The sequence below is a fragment of the Alexandromys fortis genome, unplaced genomic scaffold (assembly GCF_014885135.2).
Source record: "Alexandromys fortis isolate MF-2015 unplaced genomic scaffold, M_Fortis_MF-2015_v1.1 scaffold_107, whole genome shotgun sequence".
Lineage (NCBI taxonomy): Eukaryota > Metazoa > Chordata > Mammalia > Rodentia > Cricetidae > Alexandromys > Alexandromys fortis.
In genome coordinates, this window is record NW_026067987.1 from 5,380,647 (window position 1) to 5,394,983 (window position 14,337).

A 14,337-nucleotide genomic window follows, 5' to 3' on the forward strand; every position below is an offset into this window, starting at 1 on the left:
CCACATTCATCCAATGCAGAAAAAAGGCAATATACCAGTACCCATGCCATAATAAGCAGTGTCTTAATGAGATAGAGTAGGTCATACAATTAACATGTTAAGGACATGTGCTTTTTATTGTCATGGTATTCATAATCCTCTTACTCATCCATTTAAAACTGAGCCCTAGACTCTGAGAAGAAAAGCACTGGCAATGCTCAGGCCCAGAACAAATCTCTTGGGCAATTGGCCCATCCACAAACAACTGAATACTGTTAAAGTCCTACTGAAAGGCTTTATTTAATTCATCTTTATTTTTATTATTTAATTTTACTTTCATTTTTATTAAAAAGACTATCTCAATTTATCTTTTCTACCAGGTACCCCAAACAATAAATAGAATGCTGTTAATTTTGAAATTTTAAATTTGTTATTACTCTGAAAAATCTAGTAACATTTCATTAGAAAGAAAAATACAGTGTTTAAAAAATAGCAGATTCCATGATTCAGTACCAAATACAATTCCAGATATAAATAGGTACACTGAAAGAGAGAATTAGAGTGAAAAATTAAGGTTTTCAAAATAATATCTATGGAAAAACTTTTTAAGTATTTCCAGAGAAGCTTGTATTATTCTTGGAAGCTGACTTCAATCAAGTTCTTCTAAAATGAATTTTGTGATTAATAATACCCTTGCCTCCTATACACACACACACACACACACACTCACACAACCTTAAAAATTCTCAGTGCTTCAAATCTCCTTCATATCGAGTTTAGAGTGCAATGACTTTATGGTTTTTCAAAACTGCAATTTTTCTTAATGAAGTATTGACTTTATCACCATACCTGGAATTCTGGGGTTCTGAAACATCGGATTCTGGGCACGTTTTCTTTACCTGTAAAAAAAGAATACTGGTCATTCTCATAAAAAAATGCAACTTTCTCACTCAGGGTCACACGCTCTTTAAATACCAAGTGGTTACAGTTCTGTTCACCAACATTTCTGTAAAATTCTCTCCACTTTATAGCAATGGTGTGCAGTACTAGATACCACATTTCATTACTGTCAAGGGACCAGCTGCCAAAGGTACTTCCCTGGGCTCTATTACTATGCAAAATGTTTGGTTAAAATAGCTGGGGATCAGCCGAACTGAGAACAAAGAAACCAAAGAACCAAGTTTCCCAGTTAGGAACTAGGAAGTCACACTATTCTCAGTCCACTGAGAATGTGTCTCCAGTGGACATGGCTTCTGTCTCCCATTAAAGCACACAATAATAAAGAGTGTTCGTGAAGTCCTTCCTGTGTTAATTTTCCATCTTCTTGATCCTTACTGAGTATTTTATGTATTCTCAGCAAGTCAATTAAGTTTGCGCATTGATCGTCGACTTTCCACACATATGTGCAGTTAGTACCAGGCACAAAGTCCAGATCAACTTGAGGGTTTTAATCTACAATAAGGAAGGAATGAAAATAGCATTTGTTTCAGCGGTTTGCTAGCCACTTCTGGGTAGAAATATGCAGTTCACCTTTTCAAGTGAGGCAAAACACAAATCCACGGTCTTTTACATTTAACTTCAAGTTCAGACACCCATCTAAAGTGCATCACTTTATGTGGGAATGGCTTTTGAGACTCAGTGCCTTAGAGTTTGCTCTGTACCTGAGGATAACCTTGAACTTTTTATCCCCCTGTCTCTATCAGCTAAATATTGGGATTACAGGTGTGTGCTACAATACCCAGTTTGGTTACTGTGGTCACTTAAGAATGTTGTATTGCAGCAGATCCTTCTAAAATCCTTCAGTCCATATTAGGACTGTAGAATATACATTTCCATGTCACATATTATGGATATACATATTGTGGAGGTCTGTCTGTGCAGTTTACAGGATCAAGGGAGCTTTAACTTCAAATATGTAACCTGGAGGGGAAAAAAGAATGTCTACACAAGACAAACTTACATTTGAGTTGTGCACATTGCAAAAAAATATGTATATATATATGTATATATGCATATATATATGTATATATAAATATATGTATCTATATATCACCTTGAAAGGACATTTTGAATGTTTAGGCTGCACTACTGATTTCAAGCTCACAATATAATTCCTTCTTCCTCTGCTGACTCAGAAGAATGCTTTAAAAACAAAACACTCAACTCCTCACAAACATCTCTGACTTCTGCTTCACTTCTTAGCCTGGGCGTGTTTGTTACCTTGGAAACCACTGGTTCAATTGATCAGCACTACCCTCTGTTTTACTTTCTCTACACGAGAATAACACTGACTAACAAAGAAATTGTCATCCTGTCCTCTTAGGTGACTTTAGGACTGAAAGATCTAGGGGTGACAAAATATTTTCAAAAGTAATTAAGAAGAGAAAGTAGCGAGCTAGCTGAGACAGTGCTCGAGAGCTCATCTGGGCAGTGATGATGAGGAAAAGCTAGAGCTGACCAACCCAGCTACCACCCAGGCCCAGAACAAGAGCCATGAGTTGACCTACCCCAACATCCACCAAATCTATGTACTGTTGGAGCATGTGAAGGGGACAAACCTACAGTTCCAAAACAGTAGGATCTCCATGCCATAGGACAGCAGGATATTCAAGAGGAGCCCCAGTGAGAGCCCCTTATGGGTGGTGTAGCAGAAACCAGGGGTCTGGAGCCAGACCGATGACTCATGGTATTGAACACTTGCAAACAAAGCCGAATGGACGAAAGGGTAAACTGTGTGACTCAACCTGCCACACTAGCTTCTTTTTGTTTCGTTTTTTTTTTTTTAATTTTTTGCTTTGTTTTGTTTGATTTTTGGTTTTTCTTTTAAATTTGGATTTGTTTCGGGGGGGGGGGTGAGTTGCAAGAGCAGAGAGCAGATGTGAGGGGACAGGGAGATAAGTGGGATTGGAATGCGTGAAGTGCAGAATGTGAATTCCACAAAGAATCAATTAAAAAAAAAAAACAAAAAAGAAGGAAGAGAAAATACACATAGAAAGGAAAAAGGAATGCTTTTCCTGCACTGTCCGTGTGACACTGGGTTTGGCACTGTCCACTGAAGCCTGGGTTTACAGTGGGTATGTAATTGAAGACAATGACTCTCCCTTTCCAAGAACATATCAGTATGCAATAGACCAGCAGCAGAGTTAGGGTTCTCTGAGCCCTGTTCTCGTCCATAACTGTTGAGAGAGCTAGTCTTATGCAGGCCCAGGAGACATAGCTCCAGCTGTGAAATGCCTAGAAGCTGACATTTTTCTGCCTTCCTCGCTTTCTGAAGAAGGTGGGTGAGAGTGGAAAGATAGGAAAGAGTGGGAATTAGAGTAATCACTGCAGTACACGTCTATGAGATTATCAAAGAACACACTGGCTTAATATAGTTATTTTTCTAAAACAGAATGTAATTATTTTTCCAAAACACAATTATTTAATTTAGTTCCCCGTATGAAGTCTTTGATAGCCTCATTGTCTGAGAAAATTAAAAACTAAAGGGAAGAATATTATGATACAGATTTCCTATTCCACCGATATTTTTCATTATGATTCATCACCAGAGCTTGTAGAGAGCTACCAGATGAATGCACAGAAATCACTCCAGAGTAAATGCCACTTTCCTCAAGATGATGACATGGGGAGTGACCAAAGTTGCGCCAGAACAGAACTGTAGAGACACACCCTCCCAATCAACCAGAACACAACAGTAGAAACACACCCTCACAATCAAACCAGAACACAACAGTAGAGACACACCCTCCCAATCAACCAGAACAATAGAGACACTCTCCCAATCAAACCAGAACACAACAGTAGAGACACACCCACACAACAAAACCAGAACACAACAGTAAAGACATACCTGCACAATCAAGCCAGAATACAATAGAAGAGACCCTCACACTCAAATCAGAATATAACAGTAGAGACACCCCACCCCAAATCAAGAGACTGCTAACAAGCTTCCTGTAACATGTACACAGACTTTTTTCAGGCTTATCATTTACACCCATAAGAAAAAAATTGTTATTTTTTTTTAGCTATTGTTAGAGTTGTATTTCTACCTCAGTGGTTATTTGGTGTGGGAAGTCCTTCTGTATATGTGTTGCTTTAATTGGTTAATGAATAAAGGACCTGTCTTGGGCCTGCACATGGCAGAACAGAGCTAGGTGAGGGGTGGGGAGGAACTAAACTGAATGCAGGGAGAAAGAAGGCAGAGTCAGTGAGAAGCCATGTAGCCCTGTCAGAGACAGATATTGGACAGAACCTTGCTGGTAAGCCACAGCCACGTGGCGATACACAATTAATAGGAAGGGATTAAATTAAGATGTAAGAGCAAGCTAATAAGAAGCTAGAGCTAATATGCCAAGCAGTGATTTAATTAATATAGTTTCTGAGTGGTTATTTCAAGTCTGAGCAGCCAGGAACAAACAAGTGGCCTTTTACTACAGTTATTAATACTGAATCCAGTTTTCTCATGGCCAGATGAGGAAAGAATCATCTTTAGGATGTGTAAGTACTGAATAAGAATTGAGCAAAAGCATTGTAGGTATGTAGGGAACAAACTAACTGAGCCAAAAGGGGATGAAAAAGAAGTAATGAACTGATCACTGAACTGAGCATTAGAGCCTGTAAACTGTAAAGACTCTGTCTACCTAAGGGTGGGTATTTTACTAACATGGGGTTTGCTAGACAAAGCACATGATACCTCCCTACACCATGGAAAGAACTTAAAAATTTACCTTTGGGCAGGGCAGCCTATTGAAAAGTTCTAAGATACATGTGCAGTGGAGATGACCTAGAAGATATGTGGAAAGGGGATAAAAAGAATGTTGATGGGCAGAAAGGAGTCTTCTAAAATAGTAGATAGTCTAAGCTCCTTGAGTTCACAGTTGCCATTGACCTTGTCAATACTATATCCCCAGTATTGAGGAGGTGCTTGATCATATGTGAGTCAGCACTTTAGCAGTGAGGATGGGGAAGACCCAAGCTGAAATAAGAGCTAAGGGAGAAATGAAAGGATGTTTGTACAGACATTTCTGAGCAAAACTGTTGAATATTGTAATTGACTGAAGTACTAATATGATCTGAAAACTATATCTGTTCTTGAGAAACTATAGCTATACAAAAGTCCAAAACCTTTTTTTTGTTTTATGATGACTTCGAATTTTTATTTGTTTACATATCAGTTTCAGCATCAGGACCTGTAACCTGGGGCATGTAGGTAAGTGTTTTAGCACTAAGCTATATCCAGCCACTATCTTACTTCTTAATTAACAGAGAACAGTTAAATGGAACTTCAAAAAAAAAAAAAAAACTTAGACAGTCGCTAAGCTTACTATGTCCCCTGATAATGGAAGTAGATACCAACTGCATAATTCACCTGCTTTGGACTAGTTCTTCTACTTAAATAGCACCCACGGAGTCACATTGGTTATGGAAGTAAGCATATTCTTACAGAATACACCACTCCTATCTCCAGTATAATTCCAAGTTACTTTAAATTGTTTTAAACAATGTGGAAACAAGCAGGGCTAGAAATAAGATTGAAGTTCATGGTCATAATTTAAGTGTAAACCCTGGTTTTCATATGATATCCAAGAGTTCAAAGCTAGCATGGGTTACAGATATAGTGAAAGTCTTGTTCTACAAACCAATCAACTAGATAATCAATAAAAGGAAAAGAAAGAGAGGCAGATAGATAGATCAACAAATGACGCTAGATAAATGATAGACAGAATAGGAGATAGACATACAGACAGACAGATAGATGATAGAAGATAGGTTAGAAAAGGAAGGATAAAGTGAAGAAGAAAATGAAGAGCTGAGTTGCAAATACTTAAACACCATGCCCAAATCCAAGCACTAGCATTAACTCATCAGGAATTAGAAATAAAGCTATACATCAAGTTTTTCCTCTTCTATGTTGTATTTGCAAGTTGATTTTTTAAAAATTGTCCTTCTTTTCATCTTCCTTTTTTTTTTTTTTTTTTTGGATTTTCGAGAAAGGGTTTCTCCGTAGCTTTTGGTTCCTGTCCTGAAACTAGATCTTGTAGACCAGGCTGGCCTCGAACTTACAGAGATCTGCCTGCCTCTGCCTCCCGAGTGCTGGGATTAAAGGCGTGCACCACCACCGCCTGGCTCTTTTTATCTTTCTTTTATTCCTTCCTTCCTTTTTCCTTTAAGAGGTATTGTTAAAGTAAAAGAATGTACATATTTAATGTACACAATTTGATGAGTCTGTGATGAGAATATACTTATGGTATCATCATCATAATTTACTATGAAGATATCAATCACCTCCCCAAATCTCTTCTCATCCTATTTCTTTGTGTGTTTAGGGTAAGAACATAACACAAGATCTCTCTTAGGAAGTGTAGTAGTCTATTGTTAGCTGTGGACACTACACTGTACAACTGTTTTAAGAACTTATTTATCTTACCTAACTAAAACTTCGCACCCTTGATTCACAAACTTCCTGCATTACGATTAAAGTTCCATAAACACTTTCCAAAGAAGAACATACTTGTGACTTCCTATCATCACCAATTTCTAAACACATCTTTTAAATAAGTCTGCTGAAATCAGTGATTTGGTTTTTTTTAAATAAAGAACTTACAACATTCAAATTCAACATAAGTAAAGTGAAGGAATCTCAATCATTATTGCTGTGGAATAATCCTCTTGTACACTGTGATGATTTGTCACTTGAATTGGTTTAATAAAATGCTGATTGGCCAGTAGCCAGGCACGAAGTATAGGTAGGGCAACTAAACTAAGGATGATGGGAAGTAGAAGGGTGGAGTCATAAAATAAGGGCTAGAAGCCAAGAGAACAAGACAGGCACACTGTACTGAGAAAAAGTACCACCATGTGGCAGAGTGTAAATAGCAAATATGGGTTAAGTTAAAATGTAAGAGCAGAGAAAAATGGATAGCTCAATAAAATCAATTTTAAAAAGGGAAAAACATTTTTTAAAAATTTAAGAGCTAGTTAATAACAAGCCTGAGCTCTTGGCCAAGCATTTGTATACTTGTAATACTAAGTCTCTGTGTGGTAATTTGAAAAGTGACTGCTGGGTATTTGCGATGGAGTAGTTCCAAGATAGTTAACTTCTGCCTGCAAATTATCCAGCTGTCTCTAGCATCCACCCTATAAGCACTAATTATAATCAAGAGGTGATGTGAAAAGAAACTTATTCTCTGAAGAGTATAAGATACATTGTAGAGAATATGAGATTGGGTATTGCAAATAGTATTTTTAATATCTAGAAAATGTAATTTATAGAATATTTTCTATTATGACAAGCATTTTGAATGCTAAAGATCAACCTACCTAGGTGTTTTGAAAAGCTCACAATCTCTTGAGAAAAAAGAGAAGTAACCCATACACGCACACACATATCACACACACATACCAAACACACATACACACACACACATACCACACACACATACCACACACACATACCACACACACAGACACACACACACACACACACACACACACACACACAAAGAAAAGAAAAAAGACACAATCAAAAACCCAAAAAGTTGGTAGAAGAAAACTGGGAAAATGGAAATTGTTTTTCCTCTTCAGTATTTGTTTCTAGTCTCAATGCAGGGGCCTTGACTTTGGGAGGGGGATTAGACAAAATCACACATTGGGGAGAAATTATGTTTACGTGGAAAAAAAAACCCTGTAGTCTATAACTCTCGATCAACTACAACCAGCACAACAATGTATAGAGTTTATTGCAAGGCTTCATATGCTTGCAAAACAACTTAGTAAAGCAGCACAGGAAAATAAAGCCTAATTACAGATGTACTGCATGTAAGCATGGAACAGATGTCAAACCCTGTCAATCTTTAAGACTCTCCTCTATCTATTTTCCCCTTGGCTTACCACAGTTTCTTGTCATTTGCCAGAAACACCACTTGCACTAACCATTATTTAGAAATATTTCAACCCCTCACAATGGTCTGCTGTTTCATTATCACCCATTATGGCAAAAGTAACTCAGTCCTTAAAGTGCCACAAGAGGAACCAAGAGACATCTTAACATATTATATTACAGATCAGGGGAAAGCCCCCCTCCCTCCAAGTTTGGAAACAAGACTCAATCATCCATTTTTCGCAGTATACATGAATACTTCAGGTAAGTGTTTTTAGATAGATTCATTTTCTCCTTTAAAATATGTACAATATGTCATTGGTTTTTTTCTGCTGTGTAGTACTCCATTGTATAAATGTACCACATTTTTCTTATCTATTCTTTGGTGGAGGGGCATTTAGGTTGTTTCCAGGTCCTGGCTATGAAATTTGTAGGCAAATGATGGATCTGGAAAACATTATATTGAGTGAGGTAACCCCAAACCAGAAAAAGAATTATCATTTGTGCTCACTCATAAGTAGTTTTTAAGCATAAAGCAAAGAAAACAAGCCTAAAAATCATGATCCCAGAGAACCTAGATAACAATGAGGACCCTTAGAGAGATATACATTGGTTTAATTTACATGGGAAGTAGAAAAAGACAAGATGTCCTGAGTAAACTGGGAGCTTAGGGAACCATGGGAGAGGATTGAAGAGGAGGGGAGAGAAAAGGAGGGGACCAGAGAAAAATGTATAGCTCAATAAAATCAATAAAAAAGAAAAAATAGAAAAAATCATATAATTAGTAAATATCAAAGCTTTGTCCCTTCATGTTCCTTGTCTTCTTTTTTAAAGGTATGCTAACATTTAATCATTATTTTTAAAGTCCCTTGTGTCATAAGAAAGTTGCAACACACTATAACAAAAAGTGTGTATCCTGTCTAGATTGTGAAGTGCTGCATAATAAACACATTATAAATTTGATTGAATCTGCTGAAACTAATTGCTTATTGGACCGAGCATGTCACAAGAAACCAGGGAAGAATAATTCCACCACTTTTACATATCAGTATCTTCATTGGTAGGCTTCCCTCTGCAGAAGTGAAAACATGATGTCTTAGGACTAATGTTTTAAAATAATGTCAAGAATTTATCCCCAACCCCTAAATAGAGAAAATTCAGTAATATTTTGGCAACATCTTCTACCCCACAACGCCCTGCCCTGTTCAAGATATTGGAATGTTATGGCCACAAGATTAAGAAAAACTCTCCCATTTATCTGGACCTGCCAAGCACAACAGGACCCAGACTACCAAGCCTTCTCCCGCTTAACAAAGTCATCTCATCTTAGTCAGGAAGCGTCAAAAGAATTTGGTCACAGCTACAGATTAGATGTCAATCACATTTCAAGTTTAAATATCAATCACTGTGTAAAATGTCTTAGTGCATTTAACATCATTTACCTATATGTGTGACTTATAACTGCCCTTCCCAATGTGGACAACTCACTGGACAGCTGGTTCCTATAGGGGAATTACAACATCACTGAATTCATAGGCTATGTTTCTAAAATCTCTCTCAATCTCTCTCTCTCTCTCTCTCTCTCTCTCTCTCTCTCTCTCTCTTCTCTTCTCTCTCTGTCTCTGTCTCTCTCCTCCCCACTTGTATGGACTTGAAAAATTACAGTTTCAAATCATATCTTTAAAAGCCCTCTTAATGCAATGCACCAAATAGAAGCATCATTACTCCAAAAGCAACTGGGAAATACTTTAACATTTAAAACAAGTTGACACAATGCAAAGAAAAACTTAAAGGCAATATTAAATTGTATATCTATAAAGTTACTTATGTACAAAGCAAGTATTAATTGTATAATATTGATTTAAAACTATATAAATGCATAAAAACTCCTACATTTTTAAATTTTGTGTTTTTGATCTATTAAAATTGCTATTTTAAAATAGAAATAATTCTAAACTGTTAGTATTATATTCCTTACATTTAATTTACACTACACAAAAAGCATGTCCTTACAGCGTCATACATTTTAACCTATTTTCTGCAATATTATGCAACCCTTTAAATTTATGGAATCTATTCAAAGGCAATTTTTCATCAAATGTTCCTTGAACGGCATTGTTATAAAAAGCTTATAAATCATTTTTCTCCCTAGGTCCTAATCTAAAAATGAAATTCTTCATTGACAGAGTTAATAAAACACAGATGACAGTATAATTTACACTCTGAAAACCACGGATGATGTGTTTTCTGTTTAATAACTTTTCTATCAAGCTAAAGTAACAACTTGAATTACCTGCCAGCAAAGAGCATAAAAGGAAACAGTCCCATGAAACACGTTATTTCACACATAAAACTAGTGAACAAGAAGAGAGAATATTATTAACCATATCACCGCAAGTAACAAGTGTGTAGCGTACTACATAAACCTTTAAAAGTGGAAGCTGGTTGATTCAATGGCGTGGTATTCAGTCAGATAATGTCACAATTTTCCTCACCCTAAATATTTGTTGATCCTAAATACTGGATTACACACTGCCTCCTCACTGTACGATAGATGCACACTGTAGAGTGATTGATGAGTATAGGACCTATAGATTAGGTCTATCTATTGGGAAATTCTCACTTTAGGTACGCCTAATAAACAACTAAGAAACACTTCCACTTGTTCGCACTTTGGCCTCAATCAAAATGGCTTTCCGAGATCTGGGTCTAAGCACAATTTATCAGCTTTCCTCCGTGCACATGCCTGAAGTCATCTGGCTTTTGTATTTCTTCAACAGCTGTATTACCTTTTAAATTGCCTTGGACCATTTCCCCAAGGTAAATGTTGTGGCTACTTTTGGACTCACAGAGGGACTTTTCCTTTCTGTGGAATGGCGCTGTGCTCTGACAGTTATGCCGTTCACTTCTAAACCATTCCAAGAACACTTATAAAGAATGTGGAGGAGGGGAGAGAAAAATCAAAGCAGAGATAAAAGATCAGCCAGTCTCATTTTCACTCACACTCTTCGAGAGAACTTAAAATCGGAAGAGATAGAACACAAAGGAGTATATAGTTATTGATATTTGCTCTTTTGGACTCATTTTGAGGAGCATAGTTTAGTAGTTTGGCAAAGTGTTGATTAAAAGGGAAAAATCAAAATAATGCACAGTATTTTGGAAAGTAGTGACTGCAGCTCAGAGAGAAACAGGAGGCAGCAGGGTTGCGTGTGAACCCCACTGCAGACCACGTGGGAAACCCACTAGGTGGGCTAGTTTATTCTCCCTTTTGCCTTTAAGGTCCCTATAAACACGCTAAGTTTGGCAGTAAATCAGTTTTCACGGATACTCAGAACCGGGGACATTTTCTTCTCTCGAGCTGTGTTTCATATTTCTAGTGTGTGTGTATGTATGTGCACAGAGACACTAAAGGAATACCAAAGCACACCTCCCTTGAAGTGTCGCCAAACAACTCTTTACTACTCTCGTTGTGATGATTCACCCGCTTTTTCAGCAGCCTGTGCTCTTTTCACCCTGTGGGACACAAACTTCAGGCTGTGCTCAAGTGACTTAGGCGAAGCAGTTCAAGTGCTTCTGCATCGAAGTTTTAAATCAAAGTACATGCTGAAGTCCATATCGAAACCCACATGAAAGTCAATGAAATCTTTTAAGACGTTAGAAATTAAATTTGTTCTTACAATGCAGCTCCAGAAAAAATATGCCCAATAAAATATCATAAGTAGAGGAAAGCATGGTATTCTAAGCCTATAAAGAGCTAGTTATCAAGATGAATGCATCTCAGATCTCATGAAAGTCAAAACTTCTTTGGAGATTCCCAAACAAATGACCTAAGGAAAAAAAAAATGTCCTCAGTTTAAGTGACAGGGAAGAGATTTTAAAAGCTTGTAGCCTGTACCTGTTAAGGGAACCTTAAAGTTGTCTGTTATGTGATGGTATAAATTATCAATTATCACCTTTACCTGCATTTGCCCACCATTAATCCAATTAGAAAGGGTGAGGTTTTGTAAACAAAGACAAATTACATTTTCAACTGTAAGCACGAACAGATTAAACATTTTACTGAGCAGATTAAAAATTTTATCTGATTGACTTCCTTGCCCAATTTCTAGACATATTTATTTCATCATCTCAATTCTAAACATATCCATTTTAATTAGAAAAAAAGTAATCTGTCCCTGCAATAGAAATGCCACCAGCTAAAAACACGCAGGAGTAGCTGTGCCACATCACAGCAATACAGACAATGCTTCTGTCAAACGCTAACTACAACTTACCTCGAATTCCAAACACCTGAAACAAATTCCGGCTGTATTTGGAAGTGAGTTTTGTGCATGTCGGTGTGTGAAGTTCAACAGCCAATAAATTCCATTCGGCAATGTCAGGAAAACGATGCCTGGTCCGAGGATTACAGAACACTGAGAGGTTTATGGTCCCTAGTCGACATTCAGGTAGCCTTAAAAATACTTTACTGGGGTGTGAATGCTCCGGCTCCCGGAACAGCCCATCGATGTAGGTAAAGGAGTCAGAGGCCTGGAGACTCCATGCTCTTGGCTCAGGCCCCTGGCTTTCCACGCCCTTCTGTTTAGAATAAGATGACTTACTGGCAGAGGTCAGCCCCATCCCAGATCCTGGATCCCTGTAAGCTCTGACGTGCGGCAGTTATCCAGAGGTCCTTTCACAAAGCCACATACATGTCTTGGACTCCTGGGCTCTGTCCACCTGCTGTCATGCGATACAGTCACAGTCCATTGTTGTCATGTCTCTCAAAATGAGAACCTTGTATTCAGTGTGCACAAAAGCAGATGTCACTCTAAGGTCTGTTTAAAGCCGTATATGGTTCACGGCAGGGCAACCTCAGTGAGGGTGACACTCGCTAGAGTTCCCCAGACTACATTTGTATTTGGGTGTGTTTTCAGAAGGAAGACAAAGACTGTGAGATTTCACTTTCATTATCCTCAGCAATTCACACAAAAAGTTTCCCCTTTAGGACACAAACTACAAAATGTGAGAATATTTGCATTCCTCTTTAATTCACTTTTGATTCATGTTCTCTTTGCGTAAAAGAAGAGATTCAGGCAATTAGGATGATCCATAACAAGTCATCCATTTATTTAAGAGTTTGCTAAGATAAAACCATTTATATTTATAAAAGAGAGAAGGGACGCAATAGGATCGAGTGGAATGAAAACCCAGGAAGAGCTGAAGTCTACATAAGTTTACTATTTAGCATCGATATTCCCTTTCCCCTAAGAGCGTATAAGAGCATTCTTTTCTTTGCAGAAAGTAACATGTCACTGGCCCCTGTCATCTCTTTAAAAATATAGCCCATCCTTTTAAAATTGCAGCTTAAAATAAAGAAAAATTCAGTTCCTAAGCTCTCCATAAATTTCTGCTCAGCATTTACAGGCATTGAGGGAATTACGGTCTCCAATTTGTTTACATAATTCTCAGATAAATTTCTTTTCCCTTCACTTTTCTTAGTCTTTACAGCTTGGAACTCAACGATTGCATGGCTTCCAGGCAGGGAGTTAAAACCTCCTGGGAATAAACTGAGGCACGGGTATTGTTTGTGGAGAATCTCATTTCCTAGGGAGGAGTTGGTAAAAGGCTTTTCTCTGCTTCAACCCTGCGCCTTAGGACACAGAGCCCAGTTCGCTCTGTCTCCCAGCCAGTGCTGCAGCAGGAGACAGTCCGGCCTCCACACTGTGTCACTGTCAAGCTTGAATGACAGACAGTTCTGTCTGACTGTGCTCACGTTCACGAAAGTGTCTGTTCTGTGGGAGTACCGGAAAGCCCACCTAGACATGGGCAGTTCTTTGCTCTTAGTCAAGTTGGGGTCACTAAAGACAATGTCTGAGATTCAAATCTTCTCAAGGATTAGGGTTTCTTGGGTATTGTGCTATAAATTATATTTTTTTAAGTTCAAGAGACTATTCTTTAGAAATGGCTACTTTCTTAAAGGGATTATAAGTCATTCAATATTTGCTGAATGTTTACGAGCTCTGGCAACATTTGCTGGAGCAGAATACATGTCTGTTCCTGATACAATAGGGACCCACTCAACCATACCTAAAACCCTAAGGAGGATAAAGTCATGCATTAAGGAAGGCTGGGTGGGTTCTAATTTTTCTTTCTTAACCACATGGAAGAGGAAGAAAGTGAGGACAAGAGGGGAAGAGGACTGAAAATTTTTATGAATACAAGCATGAAAACAAGTCTTTGGCAGTTTCTCTTAAGTAGCACGAGCAGCTGTAAACTTTCTGATGAGAAATGAAACCTTATTTGTTGCATTATGCCATATACAAGTGAGTGATCTATCTTTATTCATGCTGCTATAACCAAGAAGACAAATGACATTTGGCTTTTGTTAACCCTTTATGAACAGAATCTATGCAATGTCCTTCCCTGTCTAAGGTAACAGCCGACCCACGGGCAGAAAGAAACATGCCCTTTAGCAGTAGAGATGCAAACCTCCA

The 14,337-nt window shown here is 37.9% G+C and overlaps 1 protein-coding gene across 11 annotated transcripts in view; it reads right to left on the reverse strand.

Annotated features, from left to right (window-relative positions):
- The window catches only part of Eya4 (EYA transcriptional coactivator and phosphatase 4), a 252,951-nt gene that overhangs the window by 118,339 nt on the left and 120,275 nt on the right, over positions 1 to 14,337 (reverse strand). For all 11 annotated transcript variants that reach the window (XR_007594836.1, XM_050159491.1, XM_050159489.1 and 8 more), the window contains one exon: positions 829 to 878. Coding sequence is in view for 9 of the 11 variants with exons in the window: in XM_050159491.1 (XP_050015448.1) it covers positions 829 to 878 (50 nt within the window). In the remaining 2 variants the exon portion in view is untranslated. The remainder of the gene's footprint in view (positions 1 to 828; positions 879 to 14,337) is intronic.